This window comes from Syngnathus scovelli, chromosome 12 (assembly GCF_024217435.2).
Source record: "Syngnathus scovelli strain Florida chromosome 12, RoL_Ssco_1.2, whole genome shotgun sequence".
NCBI lineage: Eukaryota > Metazoa > Chordata > Actinopteri > Syngnathiformes > Syngnathidae > Syngnathus > Syngnathus scovelli.
The window spans coordinates 8,794,870-8,806,393 of NC_090858.1; the positions used below are offsets into that span (position 1 = coordinate 8,794,870).

Consider the following 11,524-nt stretch of genomic DNA (forward strand, 5'->3'; position numbering starts at 1 on the left):
CCTTGACTGTGATGCACGGAACATAAAAGTATGCTTCTTGCCCACACGTCAAAGAAGTACAGTACGTATGTACTCGTAGTCTGAACATGTGCTCTTTGGTAAGGAAGCTTTTGCACATCACTTTTTATAGCCCTTCTACTTTAACTGATAACAGCGTCGGGAACAAAAATCAAGCACGGCACTTAAACTTGTAACATTTCTCTCAATGTGCTGCAACATCACAGAAGGGTAAGTGAATGTTTTATCATAAGATATAACACTTATAAACTGACTTCATTAAAGTAGTGACTACTTGAATCAATGTGCCCCATTACACATCTTAAAACATTACTAGGAATCATTCATTTTCTGCCATATATCCTGTTCAGGGCACAAAGAAAACTATTTTTTGCTCACATTTGCACTGATATTCAGGAATCACTTGTGCTGACTGGATTTTTAAAAAAATTACTGTGTGTAAAATTGTAACTGGTAATGACATTGCACCAGCTTTCATGAATGAGATGCATTGTTTTCCATATAAAATGATCCAAAATCATTATAATGTATTATAAAATGCTTCATTAAAGACATTTTTAAAATGGAAGCATGGAACTGGCTAGTTTTAATTTTGATGGGCAACTATATTCCAACGTATTTGCAAGTACGTTTCAACATACTTGTAAATGTAAGTAAAAATATATATCTCTAAAAATATATACCTTTTTTAGCCATGTACATATCCTGTTTAATAATATTGCTACAATGGCTTGTAATGTTTACCTTTTATGTAGGAATAAATCATTTGCCTCGTTTTTGATCAACACTTGGTCCTGCTACGTTATTGTATTTTATTGTTGGTCATGATATTTGGAGAGCAGTATTTTTTAGGTATTTTTGAGGTAACATGGGACCAACTTGACAGACTAGTGTGTGAATTTTATTTTGCTTTAGATTTACAAAGTACCACTAGAGGTCGTTGTCCGCCAACAAATTCATAGTTTGTAATGCAGTGCAGCACGTTTAACAATTTGATATGCAGCACGGTAAGCCACACCTACTAAGAAATACTTAAATAAATTCTTAAAACCCAATTATTTTTGTGTGTGTTGCAAACCACAGTAATTTCAGGTATTGCATCAGAGACCTGCGGTGCGTACTGTTAGTTTTATGTTTAGTTTCTTCCGTGTTAGAAGCAATGAGGAAAAGTAATGAATATAATCTAATTTTATATTTCTTTCATAACTAGATTTCTTAACATAAAATTTGCTCTAATGATTTTACGGAGCCCCTAACATTTACATAAGATTTGTTCTAATGTTTTTACGGAGCCTCTAACATGACGTAGACATGATGAAAACTTTGCTTTCCCATAACATTATTGCGTTGTATAAGTTTCGTAAAATTCTACCAGTTTTTTTGAGAAACAATAAACAGTACGTTAACAGTATACGTATTTAGTTTAATTTTTTTCAAATCAAGTTCGAATGGGGAAATCAGAATACTCTCCAATTCTGTTTTTCTTTACGCGGAAGTACACAAACGCGCATTTGAAAACAAATTGCGTCGCCTCGACCACCCCCCAAAATATTGCAACCTTTGTGAGCAAAAGCACAGTTTATTTGATTTTATTTATTTTGCTTGTTTTTCCTCTCTCTTGTAAGTCACCTTAGGGGCTCCGTTTGTTTTTGATAGAAAACGTAACTTTGCTCTATCAAAGTGTTCTGCCTGCGCTTGTGACCATGGCCATGGTCGTGAACCTTCGGCTGTGCGGACGATCCTTGGAGGCGGTCGCTGCTTGTACGATCAAGAAGACACGCCACCCACCCAGTGGTTTCTATGCAAAGAGATGGGTGTGGTGGGAAGAGCAACTGTGCGCTGTCACCGACGAACAATTGTGTCGCCCACGTCAAACGGACCTGAAACAAGAGCAGGCAGAACAAGATCGTCAAGTGCAATATAAATATAATACACAACGTTGTTGTTGTTCCCGCCCTTGCCTTAGCTTGGAGAAATTAGGAGCAGTCTTCTGGTGCACGGTGCAAGGTACAGTTTACTTGGTTGTGGGTGAGTAAGAACTTTTTATTTGTAGTACAAATACTACTGCGTGTTTTTCTCTGCTCGAATGCGTGGCTGTGTGTTGCTACTCTTGTATTAGAGTGTAGGGTCTACCTTTTATGCAATCCAACATGAGGGTCTTGCTTACTTTCAGAAATAAACTCAATAGCTTCTTTATTCTGCCTTCAAATAAAATAATCCATTGAGCAAATGAACTGACATGTTGCAATAAATGCATTATGGTGGTTCTGGTTGGGCAATGCATGGAGTCACACCCAAGAGCCATACAAACTGTTAGTTTTACTTGCCACAACAATTGTTGTTGAAATATTTCAGAGCAATGAGCCTAATCCAGCTGCTGAAAAGCCACTTCTTGAGCAGTCTGATCATCTGCTATGTGTTCCTGGTCAGCGGCCTCATCATCAACCTGCTTCAGCTATGCACTCTTCCTCTGTGGCTGTTCAACAAGCAGCTGGCACGGAAGGTCAACTGCAGGTTCGCCTACTCCATCTACAGCCGTAAGTGTAAAAACTGAAAAGCATCTTGGACTCATCATGCAGTCTCTCAAGTATACTGTCAATATCCTCTTCTAGAGATGGTCGCCACATTAGAGTGGTGGTCTGGAACGGAATGCAGCCTCTATACAGATCCAAAATCTTACCCATTGTATGGAAAGGAAAATGCAATTGTGGTTCTCAACCACAGTTTTGAGATAGACTTCCTTTGTGGTTGGACCTTCTGTGAGCGATTCGGAGTCCTCGGGGTAAGAAAGTACAATATCTTTACAATCATCAGTTGAAAAATAAATGTTTAAACACTGTATTTTGTTCAACAAAACTGTACGCAGGATTTTGCCCCAAAATATTTGGACAATATCCTTTGACCATATATAGCACTGTTCACAATGCAAGCATGTGCAAAAAAAAATCATGCTGGATTCAAGCTCAATTTTTCCGCATTCTCCCTGCAAATGTGACGTCATGATCGTTCTTGTGCTAGCTTGTTGTTGTCTCACAGTAACGACCAAACGCTATTATTTCGGCATAATGGATTCTACACCTCCTCAGAAGAGACCGACCTCTAGTACGCCTCAGACACCCTCATTGTCTCCGAGAAAGGCTTAAAAAATGAGAAACATGCATACGAAGAAAGGAGCATGCAATTTTATTTTTTGGGCCACAGGTGGCAGTAGCGATTCGAAACTCAGATTCAGAACTTGGATTGCTGTTTTAATTTCAGGCTAATTTATTATCTGATATTGAAGTCAAGCATAGAGTGTTGCTTTTCATGTTACAATGTCAACATCATATTTACATAGTGTTGCTTTTCATGTTACTAGTTAGACATCATATTTAAATAACTCAAATTTACATCCTCCTTTCTGGATCCTGTAAAGGTTTGCGCCCCATCCAAAATCTAGCTGAGGTGAGACTATCACATTTCAATATACAAATTATGTTAACAATGTTTGAATACGTTTATCTTATTGATAATTATTTGCCTTTATTATTCTCAAGCTGACATACTTTCCGTTCAAGTCTTTCGGCGCCTCTGATGGGAGACGCACTTCACAAAGTGCTTATTAAAAGTGATCTGAATATTTTTCAGAGTTCCAAAGTTCTTGCCAAAAAGGAGTTGGCCTACGTCCCGGTCATCGGTTGGATGTGGTACTTCCTGGAGATCGTTTTCTGCAAGAGGAAGTGGGAAGAGGACAGAAAGACGGTGACTCAAAGTCTTCAGAACCTTAGGGACTATCCTGAAAACTATTGGGTAGGTATAAAGTTATACTTTAGGTTTATCAGTGATTAACGCTGTGGAATAAAACCATTGATAAATCATTTTCCGCTGCTAGTTTTTGCTTTACTGTGAAGGAACTCGCTTCACAGCAAAGAAGCACCAGATCAGCATGCAGGTGGCCGAGACTAAAGGTCTGCCCAAACTGAAGTATCATCTTCTACCAAGAACCAAAGGCTTCTGGGTCACTGTTCAAAACCTCAGAGGAACTGGTGGGTATCCGCCACCGTCATGTCAAGTTCCAGTCATTTTCAAATCAAGTGCACACTTCAAACCCTCGTGTACCTTTTAATACTCAGTCGCAGCAGTCTACGACTCCACGCTCAACTTCAGAAATAATGAAATGCCAACCCTGCTGGGAATCCTTAACGGAAAGAAATACCACGCAGATTTATATGTGAGGTATTGACTACATAAAGATGAGCAACCTGTCTGCATCTGAGAACTTGCTTTGCCTTGATAACTTGCAGGAGAATTCCGCTGGACCAAATCCCAGAAGATGAATCTGAGTGCGCTAATTGGCTTCACAAACTCTACCAGGAGAAGGTAATAACTCCCCTATTTTGATATTAATCAGAATCCCGTGTTTAGACTAGTAGGGCCTCCTAGAACCTATTATTGTGGAGAAAAAAAAATCCGAAGGCATCTTGTTTGAGTTGAATATGTCATCAATTGAAACAATTCTGTTTTTTTTCTTTATATGTATGAATATAAAGGACGGATTTCAAGAGGGCTACGAGCGGACGGGGCGGTACCCCGGCCCCATGGTGAACCCACCGCGGCGGCCCTGGTCACTGATCAACTGGTTGTTCTGGTCCTGCCTGCTCCTGTACCCACTGGGCCTACTCCTCGCACAGCTCATCCTTTCAAGATCAGTGGTGACCATTTTGTCTGCGGTGGTCCTCTGCACTGCAGGTGGGTTTCACTCAAAACTAGGTGCCTGTTTTGAGGGTTTAACTCACCCCTCCCTGCTTTTAACCTGCTCCTGTTCATTTCACAAAGCAGTAATTTCACACCTTGTAATGTAAGTTGCGTTTCTTCTTATAGTCAGGTTTTATGTGCTTAGAGATTATTTTATTGTTTTCATGTCGTATAGTTAACAGTGTTTTATTTTTACCCTTGCACAACTACAGTGGCAGTTCTGGGCCTTCAGCGGGGACTGAAAGTGACCTAAGCCACTTCTTAATACCATGACTATCGTGTCACAACTTTACACACACATACACACGCACAGACACAAAAACGGTCTCAATTTTACAAAATAATACACAAAACCACGACGCCAATATGCGACATTACAGAGAGGGAGGGTCCATCTCGAAAATGAATCATGTTTGACACCAAGATTTCATAACTCATATTCACTTTTATCTGTGATCAACAAATCAAAGCACGGGAAAAATGCCTATGTCATAAGCCTGATAACTGGCCTTGTTTAGTAATTCTTAAATCTGATTGGTTAAAGAAAAATATCCTGCCTTTGCCAAAAGGGTGTATGTGACATGTGGCTTCATACTGTCAATTACATTACATTTCATTGCATTACATAACAGCACATAGAAGTTAAAATCTAGTACGACCAAGAAAATAAATAAAACATGCATAAATGACATAACAGTACTGGAGTTGGCCAAACAGGAGTAACAAAATGGTATTAAATAAAATTAGACAATTTCATTTCAATTCATTTTCAACTCTGACACAACAAAAAATTGCTCTTATCTATTAAACTCAGACTTCAAGTATGATAATATTTGTACTTGGTAGATAATCTCTTCAGTAAATATACTGTAGATTATCAAATCTTTGTCATGGAGAATGATCATGAAAATCAAACTTTTTTTCTCTGGCAGTACTCTCAAGTATGTCTTTGGTTTTTACTCCCGTCGTAAAACACTCAATCTAAAATGAACATTTATTTTACAGCTTCAGTGGCTGTTCGTTGGATGATTGGCCAGACTGAGATTAACAGAGCTTCAAACTATGGGAGCAAGACGACTCATCAAAACAACAACTGAGGAAGCCAGAAAGCGCTTGGAGATGTGTCATAGCACGGCTACTGCAAAATGAACATTAATGTTCCTAGCTTTGACTGCACTGCCGATTTCTGCCGCAACAAGTGGCCCTGAACCACAATGCAGCCAGTGTACTACCGACAATGAACAGTGACTGGAGGCATGGCATTCAACCCGCTTAGAAAACTATAGTCATTTTCGGGCAGACATACATTGAAACATTAAATCAGGATGAAACTATATTTCCGTTTGAATGGTCACGTAAAAGAATTTCCAAAATCATATATACTGCTATTGTGGATTCTTACGACAAATTATATTGTCAAAATTTGTTATTTGTGACAATCATCCAGGAACAAGCGCACTTCCTCTATGAAACTTAATTTAAAATACATTTGTATTTAATGACTGCCCGGTACATTTCCTGTGTTGTAGCCAGTGAGCTCCTCTTGGTTTTCAGCAAAATTAATGTACCATTCATATGAGCAAAGGTTAATGGAATTGGGATGGTCACAAAATTGCTGCAGTCTGTATTATTTTTATTTTGCTCTTATTTCAGCTTTTATCATCAACATGTATTTTGAACTGTGTGAGGAGGTGCTCTGAGTGAACCCAATGACTTATTTGGTCAATTTCAGTTCATTTATTTCACACTAAATACAAATGTACAGTTCCCTGGGACTCCTGAATTGTTACTTATTGCTAAATTGATGTCTCTGGCAGTATTTGATGGAATATTGTGAAAACAGGACAAAATATATCTGCGAAGCAGCTGGTTCTTTATTCTTTATATGTATATTGATCGAGGTTGAAATGGCTTTACTGTGACGGGTTGCCCTGTTATTACTGAGAAAATGCTCATGCTGCTCTATGTGTGGTCTTACAATAAAACTACCTAACCTTGTAAATGTGTCGTATCTGTAGTTTTTAAAGACTGCTATTTCTCATATATAAAAATAATATAGGATATCAACATAACAGTTGTGTACAGAACATCTATTCTGGTTTAGTATAAATGTTTGTGGGTCAGGGTCAGTTTTATCTGTTTGGTTTTAACCAGTAAACTTCACAATTGTGTGAATGGCAATATTGCACCGATGTTATTAGTATGCCTTGAATTTGGTGTCTGCTTTTGCAAAGTATTCATTATCATACACTTAGGATATAGGATATTTTGTTTTTTTCTCTCTAGTTGCCCAAATTCATGGATGAACATCAAATATGCACCGGTAAGTGAATTTAAACTAAAATGTAACTTTATTTTGTGTATTTAATACGTATCCGGATTCGCTACTTTTAGCATGTTAGCGCAATTGCTAGCCGGTTTAAGACGGCGCTTTAACGTGAGCACGCTTTCTATACTGTTTTATCTTTTTTATTAATATTTACTATGGAAGTTGGCTTTATTGCTTTGGAACGGTGGCCTACTTTTAACTCAAAAGAAGTGATCAAAGAAAGTGCGGACGTGATTGACGCAGAGTCGCTGGAAAATGGCATCAACGTAACCATGGCAACCTGACACGTTACAAAGACGTCTTTGACAACACGTGACATAAACAGCGTTCACTATTAAGTTGGTTCTTTGCCGTTACTGCTGTTGTATTAGTCATCTGCATGTGCATGAGGTGCGTTCAGCTGCTAGCCAAACACTTTATTTCTTATTGTCACTTTTGGTGAGTATGTACGTGATTTTGGTGATTTAAATAATGATTAGTTAAGTCAAATAATTAATGGACGCTTTATCTAAATTTGCTAAATCAAAATACATTATAAAGCAATACATTTTGCCATAATGTATATATTTTGGAATAAAGTATACATCTCCAGCACTATTTGAATGTTGCAGCAAATACCAGAAGGTTTATGAAACAATATAACACATTTGAAATTATGAATTGTATTCATATATATTTTTTTAAATAAATGGTCGTCACTACGAAGCAGTGCTTCTTGGAAATGTTAGTTGAATGAATGATATATGGAATATCTTATTAATACACAAAGAAGCTAATTGTATTTTCCATTTGCGTTGCAGTGTTAAATTTACTGGATTCTCAAACCAAGCTATGCTTATGGGAGATGTAAATTGAATGAATGAAATACAGAATAACTGAGCAATAAACAGAAACCAAATGAATTTTCCATCTGCGTTGCAATGTTAAACTTCCTGGGTTCTCAAACTTGTTTTTTTAACAAAACACTGTCTTTTTAGGATAACACAACAAATAATTTTGACTGTGTAGAATTAATTCCGGAAGTGGGTGGAATTTGACATTGAAGAAAATCAGCAGTATTAGAAAAGCTGTTTTCCCAAAATGATTTTGTGGATGCGCGCGTGCGTACGTGCGTACGTGCGTGCGTACGTACGTACGTGCGTACGTACTACGTAGTCGTGTGCGTGTGTGCGTGTGTGAGGTATTGATGAGGTATTCATGCGTTGCTGTAATGTTAGTATATGCCAGAATAAAATAGTTTTTACACAGTTGAATTGCTTAACCCAGTTCTTTCAGTGACACTGATCATAATTTAAAATGATATATTTTATTATATTAATTATATATTGTATTATAAATATTTCTTTCACTGCCATTGAGTTTTGTTAAATACATTAAAACATTCATTAATCAATTTTCCAGATTAAACTATGTAATATATAAAACATTAATTGTACTAGTACAAGTATTGCAGCTTTGCATTTGTTTGTATAATTTTCTAAATGTCAATTGCTAAAAACCTGAAAATGAAATGTGTGCATTTCAGAAATCTCTTTTTTTGCACTAAAATGGAACCGGTGCCAAAAGGGTCTTGTGTGGACGAGATGAAATGGTACGAGCTCCTCACTCCACTCTACGAGCCCCTGGAGGAGCTCGGCTACCTATGCAACGCTCGCCCCCCACCTCCTCCCACTCCCTGCGACCCCGCAGACATGGCACTCGACAACCTCCCCATGTTTACAGGAAGTCACTATGTAGGGTCTGGTGACTGCTACATCCGGGGAGACAATCTGATGAACATGAACTACCGAGCTCCACTCCATACGGAGTACATGCAACCAGCTCACCTGAACATTGGGCCAGCTGGTGACGTCACCAAACAGGTGAGCATTGGCAATGAAATCACCTTTTGTGGAGCAAATAATTATTTGATTCTCTACTTAAATTATAATCCCCAAATAGCAGCCATCAACTACTTCCACGCACAAGAGTTAAGAGCTGTTGAAAGATAACAGACGAAATTGTAGACCTGCATATAACTGAGTCGGTTACAAAATAGCAAAATACAACACCTGACCCAAGTACAACCCAGTCAAGCATGGAGGTGGAAATCTTTCTTTTGGGAGGGGGCTTTTTTTTCCCAGCATAATATACTGTACATGTTTTAAATGTGAGGCTTATCTCTCCACTCTATAGTATATGAACTATCAGCACCAACCCTACGAGTGGCCTGTCAATCATCCACATGCTCCTACTCCTCCGGTAAGAACCCTGCCACACACATGCACCCCAAATCTATGGTCGCAAATAGCACTGGGGAGGGGGGCAGGGTCTGGGAAAAGCAGAGAACTAATGTTCCTCTTCCATTGGTACAGACATGGAGTCTGCATAGCGTATGCTGTGCTGCAACTACTGATGCGTTTAAGTCCCACCAAAACCCTAACACTCTTTTTGTTATCTTAAATGCGAATTTCAAGCAGTCGCTAAATTGAGGATATTTCAATTAAAATACATTTGTTTTTCTTTGAACTTGATTTCATACACCAACATTAGGGTATTGCAGACAAGTTTCATCATATATCAGTTCCAAAATTTCATCTGCGTCCCTGAACCGTGGTAAAAGTCAGCACGACAGACAGATTTATAATTTAATTCACAAATTAGACAATTATTTTAGTTTTTTAAGCGTCAATGACTTGACTTAAGCGGAAATGTTCCAGATGTGTCACAGTGCTGAAGTTGTATAATTTGTATACTGCTACCCAGTGGATAAGTGGCATCATTGTAGCTTATCTGTGTCATGGGGTGTTCTGTGTCTTAAGCAGTTCCTTGAAGAAACCATGATGATACTACCGGAATGTGCAAAGTTGCCTCCTGCTGAAATGCCGTAAGTGACACCATTCACATACATGCACAACTCAATAATACTGTGTGAAAAATGCAATTTAATGTAATTAATCTGCGATTGGTTTCGGACCAGTTCACTCAGTTAGATGGGACAAGCCTCAGCCAATCCATAAAATCAAAGTTGCCGAGCACTATAAAACTGGATAGGTAAACTTAATTTATTTCAATAGTTTGATGCACAAAAAATGTAGCACCTCCATCATTTAGGTTGTCCATCTGTCATATAGATTGACTATGCAAAGTGAAGAAATCCTTCATGATTTTTTATTATACCTTAACAGTTTAGCAGCTATCGATTTGACTTTTTGAATTATATAAATATTCAAATCTATTGAACAAGCATGTATACAGTAATACACAAACACATCTTCATCAACACACTCTTTGCTTTCTGTTTTTTTATAAAGGAGCCTTACGGATCCGAGTTCCCCCTCAAGAAAGGTCCCAACAACCAAGTATGTTTAAAAAAAAAAAATCCAATTAAAAAATTGACAAATCCCTAATCAATATTAATTTCATGTTCTGTTTCTCTAGATTCAAACTAAATCTGTGAATGTGATTTATTTTTTTTGTTTATAGAAAAAGGAAACGTGAATGCCAAGAGGAGGAAGATAAGGTGTACATTAAAAAGCCACCTAATGCATTTATGATATTCCGAAAAGAGCAAAGGGAGAATGTCATGGCGCAGTGGAACATTCGTGACAGTGCCGTGGCCAATAAAGTTCTGGGTCACATGGTAAGTGTGTCACTCTTGCTAAAAAACGTAAAACTCTTCATGTCTACTTGTCTGGTGTCCCTTTGGGAAAGTGAGAGTGTCATTGGGTGACAAGTATGTATTGACATGTCTACAGTGGAAATCGCTGTCGGAGAAGGAGCAGGAGAAGTATTATCAGCTTGCCGATGCCGAAAAACGCCTCCATACCCAGCTGCACCCCAATTGGTCCTGCACAGACAATTATGTAAGTCCAGCCACTATTGATATGCCCAACACCTGGCACAAAGTGGACCACGTGTTTTGTGTTTTCAGGGTCGAAAGAGGAGGAAGCAGAGGAGCAGAGTGGCTCCCTAAGAAACTCGTACAAACTGCAGAGTTTCCTCCTGTAACTTGACATACCATTCTAGTGTTTGACTTAATCACAAGTCACTTGAAGTTCTACTAACAAGATATCGCCTGAGCTGGAAAATGCTCAGCAAGTTCATTAATTTAAAACAGGGACATATTTAACCTCATTGTTATGAGAGGGGGGGGGAGGGCACTTTTAGCCATGTTTTGTGCAATGATAGCTTTTACACAATGCTTCATTATTGGTTGCTTGTATTGTCACCACTATTGTTGCGTGAGCCAATGATTTCCAAAGAAGGTGAACAAGCTTTTAACTAAGCTTAATGTCCACATTTCCATGAATAAATTTATACATTTATGAAAATTATTCTGATTGCGTTTCACAGCATCTTACTGATTTTTGGTTATCTAGAGAGATTTTAGCCTCTCACTAGCATATTCATTTCTAATGGCGCCCCCTCTCGGCATTATTTGACAATACAAGGATGCATTTG

The 11,524-nt window shown here is 38.3% G+C and overlaps 2 protein-coding genes across 6 annotated transcripts; both read left to right on the plus strand.

Annotated features, from left to right (window-relative positions):
- Nucleotides 1-1,697: 1,697 nt before the first annotated feature.
- Nucleotides 1,698-6,754, plus strand: agpat4 (1-acylglycerol-3-phosphate O-acyltransferase 4 (lysophosphatidic acid acyltransferase, delta)). Of its 3 annotated transcripts, none has more exons than XM_049736392.2 (9): nt 1,698-2,025; nt 2,374-2,555; nt 2,631-2,800; nt 3,646-3,807; nt 3,890-4,043; nt 4,131-4,233; nt 4,302-4,377; nt 4,548-4,746; nt 5,758-6,754. In XM_049736392.2, the coding sequence occupies exons 2-9, from the start codon at nt 2,378-2,380 to the stop codon at nt 5,847-5,849; spliced, it is 1,134 nt and encodes a 377-aa protein (XP_049592349.1). In that variant the 5' UTR covers nt 1,698-2,025; nt 2,374-2,377; the 3' UTR covers nt 5,850-6,754. The 3 variants fall into 3 exon arrangements, with proteins under 3 accessions (XP_049592349.1, XP_049592348.1, XP_049592350.1); XM_049736391.2 differs by having other exon boundaries at nt 1,699-2,046; XM_049736393.2 differs by having other exon boundaries at nt 1,699-2,046; nt 2,449-2,555.
- A 628-nt stretch (nt 6,755-7,382) lies between these two features.
- LOC125978761 (transcription factor 7-like 1-A) lies at nt 7,383-11,397 on the plus strand. 3 transcript variants are annotated; one of them, XM_049736397.2, is made up of 8 exons: nt 7,383-7,471; nt 8,607-8,943; nt 9,257-9,322; nt 9,883-9,947; nt 10,375-10,422; nt 10,547-10,703; nt 10,819-10,926; nt 10,995-11,397. In XM_049736397.2, the coding sequence occupies exons 1-8, from the start codon at nt 7,461-7,463 to the stop codon at nt 11,034-11,036; spliced, it is 834 nt and encodes a 277-aa protein (XP_049592354.1). In that variant the 5' UTR covers nt 7,383-7,460; the 3' UTR covers nt 11,037-11,397. The 3 variants fall into 3 exon arrangements, with proteins under 3 accessions (XP_049592354.1, XP_049592356.1, XP_049592357.1); XM_049736399.2 differs by having other exon boundaries at nt 9,886-9,947; XM_049736400.2 differs by having other exon boundaries at nt 7,394-7,519.
- The last annotated feature ends 127 nt before the right edge of the window (nt 11,398-11,524 follow it).